The sequence below is a fragment of the Fusarium oxysporum genome, chromosome 11 (assembly GCF_000149955.1).
Source record: "Fusarium oxysporum f. sp. lycopersici 4287 chromosome 11, whole genome shotgun sequence".
Classification (NCBI taxonomy): Eukaryota; Fungi; Ascomycota; class Sordariomycetes; order Hypocreales; family Nectriaceae; genus Fusarium; species Fusarium oxysporum.
In genome coordinates, this window is record NC_030996.1 from 784823 (window position 1) to 808810 (window position 23988).

The following is a 23988-nucleotide window of genomic DNA, read 5'->3' on the forward strand; positions in this document are numbered from 1 at the left end:
AATGGATTTACGGGAAAAAGGCTGATGGGACACCGAACAACGGATGGGAAGGCGAGGGAGACAAGATGAAGGTTACAGTCTTCACAGAGGAACCGAAGGACTTGAAGGAGATGTTGCAGACCATCGGACAGATTGAGAAAGACTAAGTCTCCTATTCAATTCATTTCGGGATACGTTCTGTTGTTCGCAAATGAACCAAGAGTCATGCTTCAGTCAAGAAGGCCAGATTTAGTCAAGAAGTTACCCTGGCAAGAATAGCACTGGATAGAAATCGACCACTGCTACGAGAAGAGCTTACTCAATGAAGTGTTTTATTTTTAGTGGAAAACCCATTTCTGGGTCATGTTAGCTACACTGTAGACAGTACAGAACAAGATTAAAGAATTTGAGAGACTATTGTATACATGAAAGTCCTGGTATGACTGGTCTGCTTGAAACCGGCTAACAACGCCCGGTATCTACCATCGAGGGATCTTCTCTGAAAAGTCTGGCTGAAACCTCTTCATATACGTAGTATCATCACGCTTCTTCAACCCACAGTCCAGGTACTGTTGATGAAGCTTTGCCAACCTCTCTCTGTCTAGCTCGACGCCTAGACCTGGCACTGTCGGCACGACAACACCGCCATCCTTCCACTTCAATGCGCCGCCAACAACAACGTCTTCATCTCGGCGCTTCCAAGGCCAGTGAGTGTCGCAAGCATAATCCAGATTTGGTGTTGCGGAGGCAAGATGCGTCATGGCGGCGAGTGAGATACCCAAGTGACTGTTTGAGTGCATCGAAAGGCGCAGACCCCAAGTTGCACAGATGGATGCTAGTGTTTGTGACTTTCGAAGGCCTCCCCAGAAGTGATGATCGGATAAGATGACTTGTACGGCGTTTTGGAGAATTGATGGTGGGAGATGGTCGAAAGCAACGACTGCCATGTTGGTAGCTAGGGGCATCGATGCCTCTTTGGCAACAGCAGCCATTCCCTCAATCTCACCAGCCGGATCTTCCAAGTATTCAACAATACCATCAAGCTCTTTTGCGACCCACTTTGAAGTCTCAACAGTCCAAGCCGCGTTTGGATCAAGTCTCAACGGCAGATCAGGAAAAGCTTCATGTAGAGCTTTGATCGCGGCAACTTCCTCTGCAGGAGGGAAGACGCCTCCCTTGAGCTTGATTGCTTTGAAGCCATACTCGTCAATGATCTTTTTGGCTTGCTTCACCACTCCTTGAGGGTCTAGCGCCGGGCCGTATTCGTCATCTTCGTGACCAGGGTGCCCGCCCCATTTGTAGAAGAGATAGGCTGAGTATTGGACTTGGTCTCTCACGCGTCCGCCTAGAAGGTCACTAACGGATATACCAGCTAGTTTGCCCTGTAAGTCAAGACATGCGACTTCGAACGGTGAGAAGACCTTGTCAGCGACTGAGGCAGTAGTCACCATGCCCCCCATGCCATCTCCACCAGTATTGGTGTCGGTTTTGAGTGACTCAACGCATTTTTGGTAGATAATGTTTGTGCTGTAAATAGAAAGACCCTTAATCTTATCCGCTGCCTTTTGCAAGCGGTCTAGATGTGCCGAATCTCCATATGATTCACCGAGACCATATGAGTCTTCTGTGATGATCTCGATAATGCTGCGCAAAGCGTATGGCTCATGTACACCCACGCTGTTTAGCAGGGGCATATCATGGAAGGCCACAGGGGTGATGACAATGTCTTTGATGATGCTTCGTTGAGCCATGATTGTGATCTAGTGTGTATTTTGTGATTGTTGAGTCTACTGATTGGAACTGCATTGTTTGAGTGGTGGACTATTTATCCCGGGATTGTGCATGGCTGAGCTGTCATTTCATTGTTGTTTGCGGGGTAAGCATCATTTCCTTTGAGTAACCATCACGGGTATCACGCATGATTACTTGGTGTAGTAATCCATGGGAGTTGTTTCCATATCCGTATCTAGAGGAAAAAGCACATCGGACATGTTTCCTTGAAAGATTGATGTGGCTGGTCACAGATCCGTCGCGGATAACCACTTGATTGGGTGCTTTTCCGTACGTCAACAGATCCGTCGATCCCCCAGGAGATGGCATTGGGGGTGATATTTTCCGTACAATGAGACCATCAGAATTCCTACCCCGCACTTGGCAAACAAGGAGACTCCGCTTTGGATGTCGCCAAGTCTGGGGTTACACTGGCTTTCGTCTGGGGAAATGGGGGGCATCCGCTTGAGCTAATCTACGCAATGACCTCCTTCGCTTTTCCAGATCGTTGTCTCGACTATAATACCCAGCCTGGTTCAGCACTTCCAAGGCTCGGTCATTCAGCATCACAACTCCTGAGCTTCAAGTTCTAGAGCAGCAACAAGTTCATCATGGCTCCTCGAAGTTCAATCTCCAAGAGCGACGTTGAGGTCGGCGACCAGAAGCCGGACCATCTCGAAAACACCTCCGAGGCCATCGAGATTGCCGGTTTCCGCGTCTTTGGTTTGGACCCTGACGATGCCGACTTCTACAATAGTTACACCGAGGAGCAGAAGAAGAAGGTCTTCCGCAAGGTTGATGTTCGACTTGTGCCAATGCTTGCGCTGCTGTATCTGATCTGCCACATCGACCGTGCCAACATTGGTAATGCGAAGATTGAGGGAATGGTCGAAGATTTGGGCATGACAGGTGTGTTTTCTTTGTATTCTGGCTAAAACCTCTTTTAACCTCTTGGCCTTATCACAGGCGTTCAGTACAACACCATTCTGTCTATCTGTAAGTTACACCAACCTCGCCGATTGGCTCACTGTCAGCTAACTTGGAATAAGTTTTCGTACCTTACGTCCTTCTTGAAGTCCCTAGCAACATTCTTCTCAAGAAGTTCAAGCGTCCATCGATGTATCTTGGTATCCTCTGTGTCTGCTGGGGTATTGTCATGACTTGCACTGGACTGGTACAAAACTTTGGTGGCCTCATGGCCACTCGTGTTCTTCTTGGTATCTTTGAGTAAGTACATATCTGTTGACTCTTAATCTCGTCTTGAAGACTGGGGCTGACATAGCAACTCAGGGCTGGTTTCTTCCCAGGTGCTATCTACCTGTGCAGGTAAGCTCAGCAAAAGGATGTCGACACAGCGAAGATTCTCTAACAATTTCATAGTTACTGGTATCTCCCCAAGGATCTCAGCGTTCGCATCAGTTATTTTTACTGCGCCAGTGCCTTATCAGGTGCCTTCTCTGGTCTCCTTGCAGCTGGCATTGCTGAGATGGACGGTGTCGCTGGTCTCGAGGGTTGGAGATGGATCTTCCTTCTCGAAGGCATGGCTACAGTCGTTCTCGGTGTTGCCTGCTTCTTCCTACTAATCGACACTCCTGCTCTATCTACACGATGGTTGAACCCCGAGGAGATCCGCTTCCTCGAGCTCTCCATGTTCATCAAGCAAGGTGGAGGCTTCCAGGAAGAGACAACCGTCCGCTGGAAGGATATCAGAATGGTGCTTACAAACTGGAGAGTCTACGTTCAGGCTTACTTCCTTTTGTGCCAGTCTGCTCTTTCTTATGGTATGTTCAAAAGGCACTGTTTGGGTTGTGTGATTTGACTAACTGGCTTCAGGTACCAAGTTCACCCTGCCAAGCATTACCAAAGCGATGGGATTCAGTAACACAAACGCTCAGCTCACTTCAGCTCCTCCTTACGTCGCTGCTGCGATTTCTGCAATTGTTTTCGCCAAGATCTCTGACCGATTCTTCTGGCGTATGCCATTCGTCGCCATCCCCATGGTGATCGTCACAGTCGCCTATTCGATCATGATTTCTCTCAACGGTCAACTCGAAGCTAAGAAGGGAGTGGCCTACTTCGCCGTTGTTCTTGCTGTTATCGGTATTTATCCCATCCAAGCCGCCGCTGCCTCGTGGAACGCCAACAACATCGCCCCCTCGTCACGACGAGCTATCGGTATCGCTCTGATGAACTGTGTCGGCAATGTCGGTGGCATCGTCGGCAGTTTCATGTATCTTGAGAAAGAGAAGCCCAAGTATTACACTGGATTCGGTTTGTCGCTTGCTTTTGGAGGTACTGGTCTGATCGTTGCTTTTCTCTTGGAGTGGAGCTACAAGATCGCCAACGCCCGCAAGGCAAAGATTGCCGAGGAGGCTAAGAGGAAGTACACTGAGGAGGAGCTGTTTGATATGGGAGACAGGTCGCCGCTGTTCAAGCATGTGCTCTAGACTTAGGACTGCTTGGATGGACTGTTGAGTGGATACGGAGTACTAGTGATGGCGGTTAGAGTCACTCGCATTTTGTGAGCGTTTCAACGCCAGTGGCGGGAAATATAGTTGGATTATGGTATTATGAAGAATATACATGAGTATTATACCCAGTTCAAGATGACGAAGCAAGCCTCCCAAGTGTCACGTGTCTGCCAGGCCCAAACCGCGATGGAACAATATAGTCAAACACCCTTAACCATCGAGGGCACATACACCATTCCGGCAGACACAAACGCCAGGAAGAACGCATAGATCTAAATTGGCTAGACAACTGTCAGGGCCAATGCATCCAACCTGATCGACACAGATACCCTGCTGACAAGTAGCGCCAGCTGAACACCCGGCATTTGACTGACAGAGTTGCAGGTCAGATCGTGGTGCGCATTGATGTGTCGATTCGGGGCACTCGCAGAGTCCTAGAACACAAATAGGCTTGACAGATAAGAGGCAGTCGTTTCCGTCAACGCAAAAGTCTGGCTCCTCTGAAGCGACATGGCAGAAACCAGAGATCGAGCACGTTTCGCCGGGGGTAGTACAGTCGCTGTCATCGGTGCATGGATCGGGCTGGCTGTTGTCAGGAACACAAGTGCCGGCATCACAGATGGGGTTGGCCCCGCCGTTGAGAGCCTCGCATTCGACGTTAAAAGTGCACTCGCCCGGCTCAGCAGCTGCAGTGGTGGTTGTCGTAGCTGGGGCTGTCGTGGTAGTGTCTTGAACAGCCTGAGTAGTTGTGGTGATCGCAAGCAAGGTCGTGGTGTCATCGCTCAGAGTCACAGAGGATGAGATATCCCCAGAAACAGTAGTCGCTTCAGTTGTAGTGGCAGAAAGCCCAGTGGCGGATGTAGTCTCAAATGCTGTTGTGGTGGTGTCTTCAACAGCTTGGGTAGTCGTAGTGCCATCGGCAAAAGTCTCAGACGATGAGACAACATCAGAAATAGTTGTCGTTTGCGTTGCAACGACAGAATGCTCAGCGGTGGTGGACAGAGGAAGCGTGGTCTCTGGGCTGCTTGACACAGAGCGCTCGGTGGTAGTGGACTCAATCGCGGTCAGTGTCTTGGTGGTCGAGACAGATGATGGACGGCATGGCCCAGCATTAACGCTGTGGATGGCCAAAACCGCCAACGCGCCAGAAAGAAAAGATGACGAGATCATGTTCAAAAGCGAATGACTTTGGCGAGATAATAAAACGAGCGACAATTTAGTTGCAATAAAGACAAGGAAAACCGGAACTACAAGAGTGTTTGTTTAATGCTCCCTTTTTCCCATTTGAAGACTCCTGTTTTCTTTTTGTCGATAAATTGGTGGCGCTGTAAGCTTATATTCTAGTGGGCGTTAGCAGGGCTTTGGCGCTGATCGTTGAGCCTAGAACGTGGATGGTCATGCATGCCTTTATCGCAGAAATAGTAAAGACGTCGGAAAATGGACTCTTAAATGTCCTAGAGAAGTTGCTATAGTTAGTTCATAGTCATTCGAAGAAGTTGATTTGATTTACCTCACGGAATTCTTCATAACTGAAACTGTGATGCGATTAAATTTGCCTTGTTAAATCGCGAATTACCCCTGTGAGCCGGCATCGAGGCGCTGAGGCCACTGATGCTTTTCAGCTCAGCACGCACTAATGCCAATAGCTCGAGCTTAGATAAGTACGAAAATACAGAGTGCCTGTAAAATGGAATATTTTCGTTCTAAGTCAACCATTAGCAATCTCGCAAATACAGTCTGCAGTTTGGAGTTTAGAGCAGGCGAAGATTGATTGAATGCCGTAGCTATAGGAGGTGGAATAACATTTCGTGGGAAATCACTCATGTATCGTCGGCACTGATGAACGGCACCGGCTCTGAGATAATGAAGAAACATGGATATTGCTTGAATGTTGCCGAATTTATTGAATCGATATGTTACTGTAGAGTATATATGCTATTTGATCTGTACATAGGTACTTTAATGCACCGCCACGCTGTTTGATGTCCCATTCATAATCCCATTCGATACGCCATTTGTTACGCCGTTTGACTTGCCCTTCTCAGCCGGTAGCTTGAGCGTGGCTTCGAAGTCCAACATTTCAGAAATTTGTGACTCAATGCTCTTCTTCGCAGCATCTGTAGGCTCCACGTATGGCCTTCTGGGCTTCAGCCTATCTGCAGCGCCCTTGATCCCAGCGGCCTTGGCTGTGCTCAGAGTTGCTGCATACTTGACTGATGCAATTCCAGCCTTGCAAGGTTGCTCAGCTAGAGCCGCCTTCTTGTGTAGAACCATGGCTTCTTGAAACTTGCCCTCTTGGTAGAGGTTATAGATATGCACGATTGTCTTGGGGACAACATTGGCAAAACCTGCAATTGTGCCGTGAGAGCCAGCAGCCAGGCCTCCTATCAAGAAGTCCGATTGGCCACCGTAGATCGCAAAACGTTCTCCAGGAAGCTCTGCGGAAAGTCGCGTTATCTTTGCGACAGCTCCGCAGGTCAGCTTGACGCCAACAATGTTGCTATGCCTCTTTGCTAAAGCGGCAATAGTGGCCGAGTCCAGGTCGATGCCATTACAGACAACAGGGAAGTTGTAAATGACGATGGGTAGTTGACTGTTCTTCGCAACGTCATCAAAGAAGTTGTTGATGACCTCTGGTGTTGTCTGCTTCCCAAAGTAAGCAGGAGGGAGGAGCAAAACGTAGTCGGCTCCAGCATCAGCTGCGTCGTTGATGAACTCCAAGACTTGCTTTGTTGAGTGTCCACCAACTCCAGCCATGATAGGGAATGATGGCCCGCATGCTTGACGTGCTGTCTGCAGCAGAGCCTTGCGCTCTTCGCGCGTTAACAGGAAGGTCTCGGCATTTGTTCCGAGCACGACAAGGCCTGCAAGACCGGTTTTAGAAAGGTAAGAGTAATATGCTGCTTGTGAATCGGTATCTAGTGTATCTGTCTCATGGTCGAAAAAGGTGATTGCCGGTGCCCAGACGCCGCTTGGTGGAGCTCTATAGAAAGACATGATGACTGTCGAATCAACTTCACGAAAGGAGTTTGAGTGTTGTGTATTGTGTATGGTAAAAGTAAACTAGAAGGACGTTCTTGGAAGATTAGAGGTACTTAAGGTGTCTGGACTATGGCTTAGGTGGAAATTTGCCTCAATATCTTTCTTCCGAGGCTTTTTGTTATGGGGGCGACCGCGATATGAATCCGCGGTCTCCACTCACGGATGAGAAACGACACCGCCTGCGGACTGTTGAATAAGGGCAGTGGTCAGCGGATCATGCCTGTTTATCCAGATCCGACGCTGGATAATTAGCAACGGGAATCCGACATGCACATGCTACTTCGTCTCGAGTCATGGGGCTTGAGAGCTACCACGGAAAAGCTAAGCCCGAGGTGGTTGGGAATGTCGCTTTTCCGACAAGCGAGAGTGAGCATTGCCGATCCCCCGCAAAGCGTTGGGCGAATGTGACGCTACTCCAACTGCACTTGACTCGGTCTGGACCTGGTTCTACGAAGAAAAAATATCCGAAGCCGAGAATTCGCTGTGCCGAGAAAGGTCTGAGGATGCGGGCGGAAGGACGTAGGATACGCGGGGGCTCTAGATTAGGTTGAATGCATGCAGAGATAAGGTAGTCGGTCATCCTGCATGGTCTTACGACCGGAATTGTCTGACGGCGAACGGCTTTGTCACCAGGTCCGACTAGCCACTTGGAAGATGCGAGTGACTACCTTCAGTTTTTGAAAGAGGTGGCTGAAGCAACAGAGAGTAACGGTCTGGATAGACGCCCATTATCACTTCTCTGCTGTACAGTGCAATACTTGGCAATTGCACTTGATCGTCGAGATTTAAGTTTGATGAGAAATAACTGAAGATCTTCTTACGAGCTTTGAACAAAGCCAAATTGCCAGTGAATCACCCGAGCATTTATAGTTTGAGAATTTCTATTTGTATTGGTGTCTTGGTCTAGTTATGATACGGCGCTCCTAAGTCTTTCTGTGCATAATCGTAGCCGCAGCCTGGTGGTTGGGGAATATCAAGGTATCAGCAATGACCACGTTCTCCCTTCTGCCAGCAGCAAAGACAATCGCCTCAGCAATGTCATCCGGTGTCAAAGGCTCACAGCCACTATCACCGATTAGCTCATGGTTCTTCAACAATCTGGACAGGGGTGAACTTACGCATAGACTGCATCAGCCTTGGATCTGTCACCATAAAATCGCACAACACTGAACTCTGTCTGGACCTGGCCAGGATCGATTCTGATTACTCTGATGCGTTTTGAGATAAGCTCTTTGCGCAGACTCTCAGTGAAGGAGTGGATGGCAGCCTTGGTCGCACAGTAGATGCTACCGCCAACATAAGGCTCACGGCCTGCGATAGAGCCAATGTTGATGATGTCACCAGCTCCCTCGCCATTATTACGCTTCAGCATAATAGGTAGGATAGCTTGTGTCATGTTGATCAAGCCTGTGACGTTGGTAGCGAACATGACGTTGATGTCCTCTTCCTTGATCTCAGGAGCTTTATCAACGCCCTTGACAAGACCACTGCGAGTAGTATGTTAGCTAGTCACCTTTGCCTCTGTGCAATAGAGAAACTTACGCATTATTCACCAAGACATCAATCTCACTGAACTCTGCAGGCAGCTTGCTCACGAAAGAGCGCACCTCCTCAGGCTTGCTGACGTCGAGCTGGACAGGATGCACCTTGACGCCATCGCCAACTTCTTTGACAATATCTTCAGCGATTTGACGAAGGCTATCAATTCGTCGCGCTGTCAAGACCAATTTGAGGTTCTTGGGGCTGGTGCGGGCGAACTCAAAGGCTGTGGCCTTTCCGATACCCGAAGATGCTCCGGTGATCAGAATGGTCTTGCCTTCAAGGCGCTTTGAGACTGCTGATGCCATTTTGGGGAGTGTGCTATGTTGTAAATTCCTTGGGAGAAAGGTTTGATACTGGTTCGAAGTTTGTTAACTCCTGATAATAAGTACTTCGGACAGGTTCAACAGGTGGGCTTTATTCGGCCCAAGGAACGGTAAAGATAAACGTGGAAGCTAACGCGAGGTACCCCTCATCCGCTCCAACCAAAATCTCCAGCGGATTTGTGACCGGACATGGTTCCTCGAATTGGGTTTTCCGATGCTGCTTCGGCTTTAGATCCGATGGCTGGAAAAGGTAAGGTCATATCCGTCAAGCCCGCTGATTGGCAAGATTCCGTGATTGAATATTATACTGAAAGGGTAACATTACTCGGTCCATCAGAGGCCGAATGCCAAGCTTATGTATTACAATTGCTTCTAAAGCCGAAAGACCTCATCATCAAGGAAAGCATCCAGGTTACCCAAGCCCGACGAAACCATAGATGCAAATTGACCCCAGCCTGAAAAGTCAACACCAGACATGCCATTAAAGTCCAGCCCATTCTCTCCCATTAGATCCGTATAAGAAGTCTTGTCGCTCGGTGTGTCCATCGGTATAACATTGGACTGGAAAGCGTTGTCTTGTGCATGCCCCTCCAGGCTAGCAAACACGTTGGGATGCATCCGATTCACCTGGCGTAAGGCCTCAACCCGTAGTTCTTCCAACAGGAAGCAGTATCGTTCTGACAACGATCCCTTCTCGACCATGGTTGACATGTGCGATTGGCATCGAGCTGCAGCTGTAAAGTATTCGCTGTAGGTTTCAGGAGGTGATGCCCATTTCTGGATCACGTAGATATACAGAACCATGGCTGCAGTAAAGGCAAAATATGCCGTAACCTGATATCGGTTAGTTTTGATATCGGAAAAAGAACTGGCCGTACAGACCCAGAATGCCCGGAACATCTGTCCGTTGTCGGTCATCTCATCGATCAGACCAACTGTTTGGATGGCAGCTTCAAGACACCTTTGAACGCTCTCTTGGGTTGCAGCATCGTTCTCACTGCCCCTTCTATTCCGTGAGATCCGTGCAAAGTTGTTGAGGACCGCTTGCCGATGCGTGAGTATTATAGCATGCCAGTAGGTCAAATTTAGAACGTTGCGTTGCCGTTGAACGATTGGGACGAGAAATGATGTACTAAAGTAGTCGGCATCGAGAAACTGGGAGAATTCAGCTCGCCAATCTGCGAGAGCTTTTGAGACGAGTTGTGTCTCCTCTAAGCGTTTGGAGATCGAGATAGGCTTGACTGAGTAAAGGCCCCGCAGTATCTGGCCGATGATGCGAGCGAGCCTGGTTAAGGAGTCAGTATGTGTATCGCGAGTAAGACGGAGCTTTTACTTCATATGTCCAAGAGGGGCAAGCATAACCGAGTAGCCCTTAGTTGAGCCAGCAAGATTGATATGATCCTTGGTTATGTCATTATCATCGACACAAGCTGGAAGCTCTGTATCGATATCGTCATCATGAAAGTTACGCGGTCTACCTAGAGATACACTGAGATATGCATCGAGAGTATAAGCGCACCAAAAGGTTCTTCGACGACTTTCTACTTCGATATGGTTCAGTCCGCTTATAACGCCGGGTCGCTTGTTTCGATTCAGCCCGATAGCAAGCGCTAGGTTCGTGACGATACCAAACTGACTCCAGCAATGGTTGACACGGGACTGAGTTCCGAGGTAGTAGCACTGCAGAAGACGAGCCTGAACGCTAGTGAGTCGTATGGAACCACTCTCTTTCGAGAGTTGATGCTCAGCTGCCAAGTAATACCGTGAGCTGTATCATTTGTTAGCATAGAAGGTCGTCAAAGAAGAGTGCCTAACCTCAGATCCGAGGGCCCTGGTCTGTCGTTCTCAGGCATGTAGACCCTAGCATGGGCTAAGATCATGAAGAGTAAAGCGACTTTAGCGGCAGAATTATTCGGATCACGCATAGTACCCAGCGTCTCATAAAACTCAGAGAACCATTCTTGAATCGTGGGTCGGTGTAGAAAGCGGTAGGTTGGCATGGCAAAGTCGAAGTAACGATCAACCAAGCGCTGAGCATCCTCTTTGGGAAGCATCATACAAAAGTTGGGATCATAGTCAGGATTATGAAGGGGTGCATCACCGAAAGTGAAGATGCTTCCTGGGCCAGAGAACGATATTGCTTGATGCATACGCTTCTGGACCCTGAGAAGAAACGACACGCCAGAGGCTGGACCGATGTAGTGACCCTGAAGATCCTCTTGAGAGGGCTCAGGTGACTGTTGCACCGACGTTACAGCCCGTGAGCCCGTGCCGCTCTGCTCCATGAGATGGGATGACATGCCATAGTCTTGCAACTCTACACTCTGGTTGGTCGCATCTGCCATGTACTGCTGCGTCAAATCCGTAGGGCTGGTATTTTCGCTCCGAGGCATTGTATCTTGAGCCGATACAGTTATGCTCTCATCTCCCGCCTCGTCCGCTGAGGGTATCACCGGCAAACGACCTCTCGCATAAGCCGAGTCAAAAGTGCAAGAGACCCTTGTCCGGGTACAGAACTTGCACGGCTGCATGCCATTGCATTTGATCTTCCGCCTACACAGATTAGCTCACGGTCGATCTACGCGAAAAGTGCCTAGGGTTGCGTTACTTCTTGCATCCATCGCACGCCCTTGTCACTCTGACTCTCTCAGCGTTCTTTTTCCGCTTCTTCGCTACATGTATGCTGTTGGTATCTTCTGACGGTGTTGGGAGTATGGAGCGCTCTGAAGTCATTGGAGCCACGTCTATCCACTCGTGCAGAGGTGTTTTCGTTTTTGCGGTGAAACTGAGGCTGTAGGGAACGGAAAAGAGAGGATGAAACGGGCAAGATTGGGCGGAAAAGCGAATCCGGGGATGAGACATGGATAATTGTCCTGAAGCGCTTAACCCCGCAATCTGTCACGTGCATCCCTCGTCGCTAACATTCCCGAGGCTAGTACCGGCTGCCTACTTCCGCGGCGTCAATCCTTGTCATCCTTCGATGGAGTCACGGAGCTACTGCAAAGGTGACGAAATGGAAACATCGTCTTGTGGGATTGCGGGGTGATAAGGCTTGCCTGTTCAGGACTTCCGGTCCGGCTACTCAAGAGCAGTCTGTTTCTCAGACGTCGGCCATCCAAGGTCGTAATCAATTCACGGTACGTCTTCGTGACACCAAGGGCATATCAAAAACATCAAATTAGTTTATTCATGAGTCTTCAACCTTCTATTATATATTGAACATATACTGAATTGGGACGTCAACGACAGCCAACGTACTCGTAACGATCTCATGCGGCTTTCTTTTCGAAGATACTCAAAGCCGTATTTTCAAACTCACGACCAAATTGCAAGACCGATCTCCACTGGGGAGGAATAGCCGCTGCTCCATCTCGAGCTCCCAGTATTCCTCCCGCGATTGCCCCGTTTGTGTCTGTATCCCAGCCAATGCGAACAACGTCCACCACAATATCCTCCAAGCTGCGAGTGTCGAGGACTGCAGCAATCGCGAGGCTCAGTGACTCGAGGACATATCCACTGCATCTCCCTCCCAGTTCAGGTACAGGTCCTTTCGCAGCCATTGTTGCTATGTTGAGAGATTTGCCGAGTTCAATCGATTGATATACTGGGCCATAGCCTACTTCAAGAGTTTCTGCGACTTGGAGACCTGCCTCAATGGCCTCTTGAGGGGCGACTTGGTCGATGAGTTTCGACACAATCGTGTTGTAGGCTGCACATGCGACCGTGCATCTCTTGTCGTCGTGCGTGATCTTGCTGATACGCACGCTTTCCTCGACCAACTTCTGGGGATCGCGTTGGAACAAGCCGGTCGGGATGCAGCGCATCAAGCTTCCATTCCCAGCACTTCCTTCTCCAGCCCCGGCGCGATCAGGATCTTGCGTCTGTTCATAGCGCATAAGCCCAGTAGCGGTTGCCCCTCCGATGTCCTCAGGCCGACTTCCCGGTCGCCTGCCTGGCCAGTCGCCGTGAAGCCAACTGATGAAATAATCGCCAGCGAGGTGCGCGACGTCGTCGCCGGCCTTGTAGTCGTGATATGCAAGGAGTACGCCACGAGTCATATCAGTATCGTCTGTTGCATGGCCCTGCGACCATCGAAATGGGCCTCCGCCTACGATCTCACGGAGACCGAGAGGGTATTCACGCGCAATGTCCGTATGAGTCTTGAACTCGAGCGTTGCGCCCAGCGAATCGCCGGCATGGACGCCCAGCAGCGCGCCGATGACACGGGACTCGCGGGGCGAAAGTTCAGACTTGTTTTGCGATGAAGGCATGTTTGTTGCTTGTGTTTGTTTGTTCGTTTGTCTGTTGGCGATTTGACGGTTCAAATCTCATTCGAGAGCCAAAGAGCGGGGGCTGAGCTGGGGCTGAGTCTGTCAGCCTTGAATCGGATCCATGCATTGCTGCCTACAGTAGACAAAGCTGGACGAGCTTTCGCAAGGCCCAGGCCATAATATTGCCGGCAAACACATTCTTAGTCGGATTTCGAAGTGAGACTGTGCGATTGTCGCGGTTGTCTGTCGCACGATGCTGTAGTGAATGAGCGCTCGGAAGTAGTGGGGCACTGGCCCGTGAATGGCCTCATACAACGTCAGCTTGCCTTCACTGGGACATGTACTTCGCAAAGCTGTCCTGCTTTCTTCGGTCCATCCACTCAAAGCATCAGGCATCAAAAGATGCATCTTGAGCAATTTCACTGACCCGGACATAACTATCGTCCTTTCCATGGCCGCGGCAACTCTGCCCTATAAGTGGATCCACGATCAACGAACGCTCTTCAAATTAGTGGCCAACGCCTTGGAATGTCATTGTGACACCAACTACGAGCCGGGGATAACGCTAATCTCCAGGCGATAATTTCTAAGCCCGGAGCGAGGTTGCCATACCAAAATTCAGGCACTAAGATAAGAGTCAAACATTTTGGTTAAAGACGGGCAGCAATAAACATCAACTCATCATTTTACTCTATCCTCTACAAATTTGTTCAAAGATCACACCCGTTCATACTCAAAATGTCGCCCACAAAAGGCCTCGTTCTTGTCACTGGCGCCAATGGCTTCATCGGCGCACGTACCGTTGAAGCTTTCCTCGCCGCCAACTATTCTGTCCGCGCGGCAGTGCGAAGTCAATCCTCAGCCTCGAGCCTCCTCTCAGCACTCCCCTCATATGCTTCCTCCGGCCAACTCACGAGAATCTTGGTACCCGATCTCATGGCCAGGGGAGCTTTTGATGAAGCTGTAAAAGGGACAACGGCAATTGCCCACCTGGCGGCTCCAGTTGACTTTGCCAACACCAATATCGACTACGTCATCGGCTCTTCTCTGCAAGGGACTCTCGGCATTTTGGAGTCCGCTGCCAAAGAGCCTGCTTTGAAGTCATTTGTGTACATGTCTTCAATAGTGGCTGTCAGAGGTTGCAAACCCAAGTATCCAGAGAAGGGTTACACAGAAGAAGATTGGAATGATCAAATTGAGGATGCGATCGCGAAGGCTGGCTCGGAAGTGACAGGCCACCAGATCTACGTCGCAAGCAAGGTCAAAGCAGAGCGTGCATTCTGGGAGTATCGACAAAAGAACAAAGATCGCATTAATTTCACAATGACGGCTGTTAACCCGGTCTGGGTGGCTGGACAGCCCCTGATTCTGCCTGAAGACCCGGAGAAGTTGAGTGAGACCGCCATCGTTCCTTATCGCATCATGAACGGTGAGAACATGTCGTCTGCTGGACCTGGTAACGGAACACATGTTGACGTGCGCGATGTTGCACGACTCATGGTGTTTGCAGTTGACAAGAAAGAAGTAGCCGATGGGCAACGGTATATCGCTGGGGGAAACGGCAATTTTGCAAACATCCAGGCTTATCGCGACTTATTGCGAAAGGCTTATCCTGATAGACAACGAATTATTGGGAAAGGTGAACCAGGAAAGGGATATCTGCAAGACTACAGTATTCCCAATGGTGGCTTCAAGGTCGATGCTAGCAAGGCGGTTGAAGCGACAGGCCAAGGCTGGATTCCCTTTGACCGGATGGTTCTGGAGTCTGCAAAGGCATATGAAAGATATTTCTGAAGGGACCACTCACTTTCATGTCAATAGCCAGCGGCTAGGGGAGGCAAGGAGCCTAAGGACCTTTACCCTAAACGACAAAAGTATTTAGGTAATCTAGACTAAGCTTAGGGGACTCTTTACTGAGTATATTTTGGCATCTTCTTTTCAAGTCTCAAGTTTTCTTGCTCCCCGAGGAGCGGATTCTGAAACCTGTCCAGTGGCCCAAAGCGACGATACAGTCGTGCATGGTCGCTTCAAGCATCTTGAGAAATGTCGATAGCGAGTTGCATGTCAGGTGGACATATCCAAGTTTGCGTTGCATGAGGACCTCAACGTCAGAGAGTGAAGCACGCTTTTGAGAGGAGCTCATGGCTTGAAAGCATTCCTCGTAAATCATCTCGGCCAGTTCTCGACGCTCGAGACAAGGAATGCGGTCCGAGATTGAAGTGGATCGACGCAATTATCTGCGTTGGGAAAGATGTGAGTAGTGCGAAAGCAAAGGTGACGAAAACACTGCCGAATTAGGTTGCATAGGTCGAGATTGTTCATGTTCCGAAATAACCATAGTGCCGCTCGTGGCAGCCCCTCTAATATCACTAGCGCCCCTCCTCCACCTGCTTTCGACACTGGTGAAAATCTTATGATTATATTGAAGGAGCTCATGGAGCCGATTGCGGCTATCCATCCCTGGATTGTATACCAGCACCGGGCAGATGCGTGAGAAGTGAATAGGAAGCCGAAATCGTGTTTATTGTGATGTATCGCTGCTTCCAGCCGCTTTGGACGTGAGCTTGTGGTTGAGAGCTTAAACCAGCACAGATGGCTTAGTGAGCTTGGCATCGATATGGTTGCTCGTCTCCTGAGTCTGCTGAACCAGTCGTTCGAGCCCGGTGTGGTAGTTCCATCTCCGCTAGGTGTCGTATCTCTTCACGTTCAAAAGACACAAAGAAGATTGCTCGATCGCTAGCATTCCTAAGGCCGGTTGTCCCATCTTTAATGGACTGGCTTTGCTAGTAAATATTACCGGCTAGAGAGACGAATGCATACAATCCACCTTTCTTTATCGGCACCGTCTTGCTAGTAATCCCAGTAAGCTCAAGCTTCCCTGGCGGGACTGGCTGCTACTGAACATGCACAGTTTACCAACCCGCTGTCGGATCATATGACCGAACTCAACGCTTTCTACAAGTGGAGACACCAATGCAAACTCGGAGCCAAAGAGGCTGCAGTCTGGTGCCACGAGACGTTCCTTAATGTCGAAGCGTTGAATGAGGCTTTCAAGTTGCGCAAGGAGATGCTTGATGAGTGTGGTGTGCTCTTTGGAATAGAGAGCGTACCCGCACTCACTTTCGACGACGAGGAGTATGACATCAAGATATGTAAGGCAATCGCTCGTGGCTTCTATTGCCATGCTGCTACCGTCGATGATCCTACCAAAGATCAGTACAAAACGCTTGACAACTTCCCTGTCGGTATCGATCCGGACAGCTCTCTGGTCAGAATGGGTTGGAAATGAATCGTCTACCACAAAGTAGGTTTTACTAGTTCTGCATACATGGATCGATGTACAGAGGTTGAGCTCGACTGGCTCCTCGTAAGTTTGATTCACGTATCAAATATGATGAACTGACTTATGGCTTCAGGGACGGCACGGCCATCAGCAGCATTTACCGTTATCAAACCCAATGGCCCTCGTTTCAGGCATTTAGAACTCGGAGAACCCAAATAAGTCACCCCAACCTTACAAGTGCCCTCTCTGCAATAAGGCCTTCCGCCGCCTCAACCATCAGACTCAACACATCCATATTCATACTGGCAAGAAGTCTCACGCCTGCCAGTTCCCCAGCTGCAGCAAGAAGTTCTCTCGATCTGATGAGCTCACGCGCCACTCCCCCATGGCACGGCCAGTAGGTACGGCCATGGAAACTAGCGAAGTACAGGTTGGCATGATCTACTCTCTGTGTGGTTGTGGAGCTGCTTACGAAAGTTAATTAGCTGTTAAGAGAATTACAATCCATGCTGCTGACGGTGACAAGACTCTAAAATGCTTTTGCTTGAGTGGAATTGTCTGCATAACGTGCTTATCAACTTTACCACTGCGTCTAATGGCAGTACTCGAAGTGATGTGGAGCCGCAAGGGCGTCTCATCCTCACAATGAGACGACGGATGGAAAGTTGCAAGTCTGACGACACGACGGCCGATGCTCACATGGATGTTTGGACCCAAACGACTATGCATACTTCTCAAACTGAATCTGCCAAGGCTTGACTTGAGTGTCCAAACACCCATTTATTAGCGTAATAGATTACTTGTTGTTGTCGGACGTGTGAATGGCAGTATTACTAGGTGCCTGCCTGCCTTAATTGATAGTCTCTTCCTCTTACACGATTGTTGGTCACACACTTGGTCGTGCTAACTTTAGGTCACATTGTCATCCGACCATTACTACAGTTGGTATCCGAGATAACCATGTCGGCTGGAAGCCAGAGGCAGAGATCTAGCACAGTTGCTGCCACTAGGGCAAAGAGTATCAATAAGACGTTAAAATAACTGCCCAACGCTATTCGGCCAGGAGGTCCGTCATCAGAGTTAGCACATCAATCCGGGATTCCGCCCATGATGACATTAGACGCATAAATCGGACAGAATGAACATCTTGCATTGTTTCCTTGCGTCGTCGCCATGACCCAGCACGATTGCCAATGCTCCCAAATATCGATCAAAGCCATTGTCTTGTTCATTCTGTCGACCCAGATGGAGACGAATCCCAGATCTCCAGAACAGAGTTCAAGATCTTCTTCTTTCCCCATAGACAATCTGTTGCCTGGCAGGAGAGCTACAATCCAGGTCTCGCTCGCGCTTCTCCTCTCTTGTTGATACCATTGAAACCACTGGAGTCGCCAATGCTTACTAGTCATTAAGAAGAGCAGAGGCACAGCGAATTGTGCCAGGCCGAAAGCAACTCTGATCGGTCGAGCTACAGAGGGTGGGTCTCTGGACTCAGACAATAAGTTGGCGACCGACACATGAGACCTCCATCCAGGTCTGTGTTCCACTCCTACCCAACTGTGCAAATTGACGGGGATCTCATTTCTGGCAATCCGATAGCTTGTAGAGGAAGTTTCGCTGAGCAAGTTTCTTTGATCAAGCCGCGCTGCGGCGCTGGGCTAGTTTCGTCAGCGAGGGCATGTGGGCCGTTCAAAGCTTGTAGTCTAGATGGTAGCCAATCTGTCAATCATGTATGCAAAGGCGTTTCTCAGCACGTATCTGTCCGTCAGGGAAACGTTTCATAGCAGAGGCCGCGGAGGAACAAAGGAAGAGCAGCAAAGAAAAGACAGCGAGAATAATAAAGGAAAAAACGGCTGCAAAGACAATGCTCGGGTTTCTTTAGTGAACTACTAATCCTAGATTCACTCAACGTAATCAACAGCAGTCAAGGACACCAGCCTGTAGGAGACATCCGTCCTGGCTATCAGAACCCGGCGCCCATCGCATTAAAGTGGGCCTCTGCGTTGGAGCTTCATCAAAGATTTGAACGGCTAGTTCCCGAGTGCGAACCACAATGAGCACTGTATGATGAGGTCGAGAGTTCAAAAGAGGCTTCGGAGCCTCTGCGTTGACGTTCACGAGCTTCATTGAAGTTTTGAACGGCTAGTTCCCGAGTGTGAACCACATTGAGCATAAGTGGCTCAGCAGTGACCTCGTCAAGACCCTCGCGGAACGTCAAGGGTTGGGGCGGAACGCAGCAAGCTCATGGGATCGATCCTGCCACACTCATGAAGCACATCTCGTGCACATTGGTTCCCTCTGCAAAGGTTTTACTGTTCTCGGAATGGGTGCCGGTCTCCGGACTCGACGAAATTTCCCCAGGCTTCCTGCAGAGCCTAGGTGTGCCGAAAAACGACTCGCAATATAGTGGCCGTGGGATTTGAGGTTGGTGACGGTGTGATCACCATGTCGATTGGTTAACAGCTAGGCAGCGTGAGGTGCAGTAGCAGTGAAGATGAAGGACGAGGACTGTTTGTTTTGATTCAGGACGGGTGGCGGGGATCTAGAGAGCGTGCAGGTTTGGATTAAGTAATACAGGGGGGCGTCGGGACCTGCGCTCTGGCTTCACAACCTTCCCAAAAGAGAGAATTGCAGCTTCATCTTGACCATGGTGTCGGGATGCGGTGGCTATGCATGTAAGCGTGGAGAGATGGGCAACTGGTGATGGACTGACTCTGTCTTTGCCAACCTACCTACGGGATAAATGAAACAATCAGCTCGAGTGTCAAAGCCGTGTTTAACGAAACCCAACTCTATGATCCACCATAGCTCTCGTCACCGCTATCATCATCAGGCATATTGACGGTCTCATTCTCATCGTCACCCAGACAATGGCCTCCACGATACTCGCATTCCTATTATCTACCGGCTCCGCGATCGACTTGACCTCCTATGCATCTTCCTCGATCTCTTCCCTGTTTTCCCAACTGACCGATCGCACCGTCAACAGACGAACTCCCTCCACAAAACCTCCCGGACATACCAGCGACTTCCCTTGAGCCAATATGGAACTTCCTATGAGACGAGCCCGTCTCGAGGGTGTGACGGTGCGCATACCTAGCTCCTAAGAGACGAGACAAGCATGTCTCTATCGAGACCTCGCCTTCTAATAGCCACCGTACCGAGCGCGAAGCGATATTGGAGGTCACCACAAACGACCTAGCGAGGTAGACCAAGGCCAGATTTATGCGCGCAATTAAAGTCTCCCTGGAGGACACGAAGCTCGAGATATCGTTTGCAGATCGGTCACCAGTTTTGGAGTAGTTTGTTAAGGCTTTGGCGTCGGGTAAGGCAACGGAGCGTAAGGTGTTGTGGATCATAATGGAGACCACTGGGCAGACCCTGAGTTGGTGACCAGGGCGGAGATCTCTTGAAGGTAAGTGGATCCTCGGTCGTGGCTTGTTGATCCAACTGACTGATGTCAAAGATAGATGCGCTTGTCCAGAAAATCCGCCGAAATGCAAACGCCCCGTCGTGCTAAATCGCAAACCCTCTCGATCCTCTCCTGCCTCAAGTATCAGAAATCTAATCATATTGAGCAACACAATACCAGTATCAGCGCGCCTCCCGGTCCACTTCAATCTACCGAATGACCACAAGCTGCAGGAGGGAGATTTGTCAGAACCCCAGAAAATCGAAGCTCTTCATCGTCATATACAATCGCCGGCCGCTACTCTTCCGAAACTATGATCGATCTTACTGCCTGCTATGATAATCACGATGAGATGATCGATCTCGCTGATGATACAGGCCCTGTCCGCCAAGGCGATGTGGCTCCGTCGATACAGCTATATGGCGTCCCAGTCTAAGCAGGCTCCATCGTCGAGCTGGCCGTTATGGACTCTTCGACCATCACTTCCACTTTTTCTAGGTCGAGTGTGTGGCTGAGTGCGACCAGAAGATCCGTGAAACACTGCGGCCTAGGGACGCTCGCCGACACGCGGCGCGATTTGTGCATGCACACCTTGCGACAGGGCGACAGCCGAGACCTGCAGGACATCGACGTCGATCCGGACCGCGTGGTTTAGTGTACGCCCTTTTACTACAAAGAGCGCAACATACAGCAAGCCAGACAATGATCCTATGCAGCTGGCCTGCCGGTAGAACCTGGAGGTCTGCTCCGAAGGGCAAGACAAATACAGGAAGGAGCTGGGCAGGTCGCTTATCTGCATTGGCTCGGGCGATGGCCAGCAGCAGAGAGGCCTTGAGTCGAGGGATATGCTCCGCTGAGCTTGGTGAGACCACAGTCTGTGGGTCCCCGCTCATCAACAGCTGCCCTCAATATCGCTGGTGCCGTCGGCAACAATACATCATGTTCCATTGGTGCTATGGTGATGACGGCGTGTATTGGGGCTCACTCGTGGCCGGCTTTAGGGTCCAGGACGCCGTGAGCAATGCGCCAGACCTGTGGGATACGTGCTAAGCGAGCTTCTTCAAGACTGAGCTATTTCGGACACTACACCCTCGTCTTATCACTAAAGGGCAGATACTTGGACCCACTCTGGGCCGCCACTGGAGAATACTTGAACAGCATCTGTGTCATTTGCAGTTTAGACTTGTGGCCGAGAGCTTATGCTCAACTTGCTGAACTTGGTTTTTCAATGGGTTTGCCGGCTGCTTCACCAAGCATGGCTACTTGGATGGCTGGCGAATGGTCAGGCGCAGCACCTAAGGCTCTGTCCGACCTGGAGACGACCTCCACGACATCGATCATGTCCACTGCTTGGACCCAGTGAGTGCACCCTACGACGCTGACCACCTCACCAAATCGTCACCACCAGAGAGGGAGACGACTTCTACTACACAGATCGCTCGCAGAAGCACATCGTGCGGAAGCTCGCCAAGCTCCAAGGCCTCTCGGAATCGCACCGATTAACGGCGATATCAACTCGACCAGGAAACAGATTGGGATATAAGTTCCCCAAACAAGGCATGCGTATTGTACAAACATACAGAGCGCTGGCTTCTCAGCGAAGACGGCATGGTGTCCAAGACCGAGGACCATGGGGCCATCCTTGTGGACAACGCGTGTGTAATTTGAGAGACCCTGATGTGAATATCGTCATTAATTTAACATAGCTGGATAGAATAAGATAGCTAGCCGCAATCGAATCCTGTCACATTACCTCGACCGAATGATTTGTGTTGTCAAAATATCCTCTGAACGGGTACCTGGTTTTTGAGTTATTGTATTGTGTCTCAAGGCGGATTATATTTAATGATGAGAAGAGATCATGAAAGCCATCGCAATAGCACTTGGAGGAGGTTTGTCTGCCGTGCTGTTTGTGCGCTATTGCGCAGGTTTCCTTGTTTTTGGCACTCCATACAGCTGTCTTACGCCAAGTCTGGTCCCCGCCACTGGCTTCTCATAGGCCTTAGTGGCCGCCTGGAGACGTCAGACCTTGGTCTGATCGAGAAGTGCAGGGTCCAACCTTGCAGACTTGGATAAGCCATCACGGGCTTCAATAAAATACAAAGATCATCATGTCGTGTATTAAACTGCAGTAAACTTCAATTAGATAGCTCTTTCAATAGCTGTGTTAAACCCCATGGCAGGTTGTCGAATGACAAGGTACCGTCTTCTAGTCCTTTGAAGACTTTCTCGTAGATGTTCGCCACCTCCCAACTATCCCAGACCCCTTCACGTCTATTCATTGACCGCAGTATCATGATCGATCTGTTCCGAATCTCGGCGTCCGTGCATGAAGCGCAAATTGTAGAAAGCTCGCGAACTAGATGGCCGTCAAAAGCAAACATCGGCCGGGTTTGAGAGTTTTCTAGCGCAACAATCTGCTCAATCTTACTGAGTATTCTTTCGTAGTCACTCTTCGCGAACCCTGTGTTGTGAGGGTCTGTGTTGAGGAAAGCTGACCATGTTGTCTGATACAGTGATAACACTGCCAAGCGACGTTTCTCCAGGGTTCCAAATGGAGTTATCTGGACAGACATGACAAAGAGTTGCATCCTTGAAGTCCATGAAAGGAAGAGGGGTTTTATTAAATCCAGGGCATGGATGAACGACTCGGTTGCTGCTTGTGCAAGGCTCTTGCAGCCGACTTTCTGATCGATGTCGGGTAGAGTGTCACTGCCAAAGAGGCATTCATCGAAGAATGCGTTCAAGGCCGACAGAGAGACTTCTGCCTCCGTGATAGTCAAGAAGGGCGTTTTGGGATTACCCATATCTATCTCTGGGGCGCACTGGGTGATATTAGAGAAGGCCGTATCTCCTGTGAAAGCACCGACACTCTTTCCAAGAGAGGAGAACATTGCGGCTAACGTCTTAAAAACTCCGGCATTCCGGTCTTCTGGTGGGCAGCTCGTTCCGTTCGGTGATGTTTCCGGCGATCGAGCGGCGCGTAGTGATTCTAGAAGTTGATAACCGGCGCGAAGATGGCGCACCGAGTCTGCGTAACGGCGGTGTAAGTTCTCGATGCATATAAATATCGTACAACATAGTAATGCGGTCTGTATGTTGGAGGCAGAATTCTCTGCCATGACTGGACGTATTAGAGCAATAGCTTCGCTGTATTTGAGATTCGCTTGGTAGTCGTAGTCGATAGAATGGCTCAAGTTGTTGAGGTTCCCTGGGTATGATGCGAGGAACCGCTGATGAGAAGCCCCCAGTGCACATAGCGCGTGTTTAATGGCAACGTTTGAGTAGGATAGTGGTAATATGATATCGTGCCAGAACTCTCTTGAGCCATCAATCATTTCAAGGTCAGGGATCACCCATTCCCTCGTATGGTAATAGAGAGCATTATCAGCTGTGTTGGCCAACACTCCGCCTGTCAAAGCTGGGCGTAATGTACTAGGCCCGTTGGTCATTTCATCGGACTTCGGATGCAATGGCAACTCATATGACGAAGTGCCGCTGACGTAAAGCGGCTCGGGGCTACTCTGAGAATAGCCATCGCATGTCCATTTGTCTCTCAAGCAACGAAGACAGGAAGGTTTTCCCTCGTCACATTTCAAGTGGCGACGTCTGCAACACTAGATTAGTCCTACAGCTCGTGCCATTCGCTATTATCCGAGTAACTGACTTGCTATATTACCAATCAGCCCGAGTTTCTTCTGCCGACCCGAGGTCTCAGAAACTTACCAAGTTTTGCAACCTGTTCTGACCTTGGGAACCTTGGCCCTGGTTCGCTTCTTTGGTGGGTGATCTTGAGGTTGTATGGTGGCCATGGTGATCCATTTGTTACGAGAGGGCTAACCAGAGCTACATATTGGGGAGCCTGGTTTGACTTATAACATCACCAGTATGAATA

At 49.8% G+C, this 23988-nt stretch overlaps 11 protein-coding genes across 13 annotated transcripts; 4 read left to right on the forward strand and 7 right to left on the reverse strand.

The window, feature by feature from the left end:
* Positions 1 to 265: 265 nt before the first annotated feature.
* On the reverse strand, positions 266 to 1920 carry FOXG_09660 (glucarate dehydratase). The gene has a single exon (XM_018388873.1). The coding sequence runs from the start codon at positions 1728 to 1730 to the stop codon at positions 459 to 461; it is 1272 nt and encodes a 423-aa protein (XP_018247029.1). The 5' UTR covers positions 1731 to 1920; the 3' UTR covers positions 266 to 458.
* Positions 1921 to 2112: 192 nt separating this feature from the next.
* On the forward strand, positions 2113 to 4383 carry FOXG_09661 (uncharacterized protein). Its single transcript, XM_018388874.1, has 6 exons — positions 2113 to 2658; positions 2716 to 2745; positions 2799 to 2976; positions 3040 to 3075; positions 3130 to 3530; positions 3583 to 4383. Exons 1-6 carry the CDS (start codon positions 2361 to 2363, stop codon positions 4194 to 4196), a joined length of 1557 nt encoding a protein of 518 aa, XP_018247030.1. The 5' UTR covers positions 2113 to 2360; the 3' UTR covers positions 4197 to 4383.
* Positions 4384 to 4430: 47 nt separating this feature from the next.
* On the reverse strand, positions 4431 to 5507 carry FOXG_09662 (uncharacterized protein; the record flags this gene model as incomplete). Its single annotated transcript, XM_018388875.1, has 1 exon — positions 4431 to 5507. The coding sequence occupies exon 1, from the start codon at positions 5388 to 5390 to the stop codon at positions 4431 to 4433; it is 960 nt and encodes a 319-aa protein (XP_018247031.1). The 5' UTR covers positions 5391 to 5507.
* A 581-nt stretch (positions 5508 to 6088) lies between these two features.
* FOXG_09663 (uncharacterized protein) lies at positions 6089 to 7512 on the reverse strand. Its single transcript, XM_018388876.1, has one exon. It carries the CDS (start codon positions 7215 to 7217, stop codon positions 6180 to 6182), a length of 1038 nt encoding a protein of 345 aa, XP_018247032.1. The 5' UTR covers positions 7218 to 7512; the 3' UTR covers positions 6089 to 6179.
* Positions 7513 to 8059: 547 nt separating this feature from the next.
* On the reverse strand, positions 8060 to 9300 carry FOXG_09664 (oxidoreductase). Its single transcript, XM_018388877.1, has 3 exons — positions 8805 to 9300; positions 8381 to 8749; positions 8060 to 8327 (listed from the first exon to the last, which is right to left on the reverse strand). The coding sequence occupies exons 1-3, from the start codon at positions 9107 to 9109 to the stop codon at positions 8186 to 8188; spliced, it is 816 nt and encodes a 271-aa protein (XP_018247033.1). The 5' UTR covers positions 9110 to 9300; the 3' UTR covers positions 8060 to 8185.
* A 33-nt stretch (positions 9301 to 9333) lies between these two features.
* FOXG_09665 (uncharacterized protein) lies at positions 9334 to 11948 on the reverse strand. Of its 3 annotated transcripts, none has more exons than XM_018388879.1 (5): positions 11736 to 11948; positions 10943 to 11680; positions 10461 to 10895; positions 10010 to 10412; positions 9334 to 9961 (listed from the first exon to the last, which is right to left on the reverse strand). In XM_018388879.1, exons 1-5 carry the CDS (start codon positions 11858 to 11860, stop codon positions 9500 to 9502), a joined length of 2163 nt encoding a protein of 720 aa, XP_018247035.1. In that variant the 5' UTR covers positions 11861 to 11948; the 3' UTR covers positions 9334 to 9499. The 3 variants fall into 3 exon arrangements, with proteins under 3 accessions (XP_018247035.1, XP_018247036.1, XP_018247034.1); XM_018388880.1 differs by having other exon boundaries at positions 10943 to 11673; positions 11736 to 11941; XM_018388878.1 differs by having other exon boundaries at positions 9475 to 10412; positions 11736 to 11944.
* Positions 11949 to 12285: 337 nt separating this feature from the next.
* On the reverse strand, positions 12286 to 13637 carry FOXG_09666 (ADP-ribosylglycohydrolase). Its single transcript, XM_018388881.1, has 2 exons — positions 13536 to 13637; positions 12286 to 13491 (listed from the first exon to the last, which is right to left on the reverse strand). The coding sequence occupies exon 2, from the start codon at positions 13396 to 13398 to the stop codon at positions 12397 to 12399; it is 1002 nt and encodes a 333-aa protein (XP_018247037.1). The 5' UTR covers positions 13399 to 13491; positions 13536 to 13637; the 3' UTR covers positions 12286 to 12396.
* On the forward strand, positions 13497 to 15776 carry FOXG_09667 (uncharacterized protein). The gene has a single exon (XM_018388882.1). It carries the CDS (start codon positions 14137 to 14139, stop codon positions 15190 to 15192), a length of 1056 nt encoding a protein of 351 aa, XP_018247038.1. The 5' UTR covers positions 13497 to 14136; the 3' UTR covers positions 15193 to 15776.
* Positions 15777 to 16333: 557 nt separating this feature from the next.
* FOXG_09668 (uncharacterized protein) lies at positions 16334 to 16687 on the forward strand (the record flags this gene model as incomplete). Its single annotated transcript, XM_018388883.1, has 1 exon — positions 16334 to 16687. One exon carries the CDS (start codon positions 16334 to 16336, stop codon positions 16685 to 16687), a length of 354 nt encoding a protein of 117 aa, XP_018247039.1.
* A 4661-nt stretch (positions 16688 to 21348) lies between these two features.
* Positions 21349 to 21636, forward strand: FOXG_20119 (uncharacterized protein; the record flags this gene model as incomplete). The annotated part of the gene is made up of 2 exons (XM_018400395.1): positions 21349 to 21452; positions 21528 to 21636. The coding sequence occupies 2 exons, from the start codon at positions 21349 to 21351 to the stop codon at positions 21634 to 21636; spliced, it is 213 nt and encodes a 70-aa protein (XP_018247040.1).
* A 555-nt stretch (positions 21637 to 22191) lies between these two features.
* FOXG_09669 (uncharacterized protein) lies at positions 22192 to 23952 on the reverse strand. The gene is made up of 3 exons (XM_018388884.1): positions 23820 to 23952; positions 23761 to 23763; positions 22192 to 23702 (listed from the first exon to the last, which is right to left on the reverse strand). Exons 1-3 carry the CDS (start codon positions 23903 to 23905, stop codon positions 22232 to 22234), a joined length of 1560 nt encoding a protein of 519 aa, XP_018247041.1. The 5' UTR covers positions 23906 to 23952; the 3' UTR covers positions 22192 to 22231.
* Between the last annotated feature and the right edge of the window lie 36 nt (positions 23953 to 23988).

Coding starts and splice junctions, on each gene's coding strand:
- FOXG_09660 (XM_018388873.1), bottom strand. CDS start 1,730: ATGGCTCAACGAAGCATCATCAAAGACATTGTCATCACCCCTGTGGCC.
- FOXG_09661 (XM_018388874.1), top strand. CDS start 2,361: ATGGCTCCTCGAAGTTCAATCTCCAAGAGCGACGTTGAGGTCGGCGAC. Junction 2,977..3,039: donor GTTCTTCTTGGTATCTTTGA/GTAAGTACATAT, acceptor ATAGCAACTCAG/GGCTGGTTTCTTCCCAGGTG. Junction 3,531..3,582: donor CCAGTCTGCTCTTTCTTATG/GTATGTTCAAAA, acceptor AACTGGCTTCAG/GTACCAAGTTCACCCTGCCA.
- FOXG_09663 (XM_018388876.1), bottom strand. CDS start 7,217: ATGTCTTTCTATAGAGCTCCACCAAGCGGCGTCTGGGCACCGGCAATC.
- FOXG_09664 (XM_018388877.1), bottom strand. CDS start 9,109: ATGGCATCAGCAGTCTCAAAGCGCCTTGAAGGCAAGACCATTCTGATC. Junction 8,750..8,804: donor GATGTCTTGGTGAATAATGC/GTAAGTTTCTCT, acceptor TACTACTCGCAG/TGGTCTTGTCAAGGGCGTTG. Junction 8,328..8,380: donor AAGGCTGATGCAGTCTATGC/GTAAGTTCACCC, acceptor AATCGGTGATAG/TGGCTGTGAGCCTTTGACAC.
- FOXG_09665 (XM_018388878.1), bottom strand. CDS start 11,860: ATGACTTCAGAGCGCTCCATACTCCCAACACCGTCAGAAGATACCAAC. Junction 11,681..11,735: donor GCGTGCGATGGATGCAAGAA/GTAACGCAACCC, acceptor TAATCTGTGTAG/GCGGAAGATCAAATGCAATG. Junction 10,413..10,460: donor GCCCCTCTTGGACATATGAA/GTAAAAGCTCCG, acceptor CTCCTTAACCAG/GCTCGCTCGCATCATCGGCC.
- FOXG_09666 (XM_018388881.1), bottom strand. CDS start 13,398: ATGCCTTCATCGCAAAACAAGTCTGAACTTTCGCCCCGCGAGTCCCGT.
- FOXG_09667 (XM_018388882.1), top strand. CDS start 14,137: ATGTCGCCCACAAAAGGCCTCGTTCTTGTCACTGGCGCCAATGGCTTC.
- FOXG_09669 (XM_018388884.1), bottom strand. CDS start 23,905: ATGGCCACCATACAACCTCAAGATCACCCACCAAAGAAGCGAACCAGG.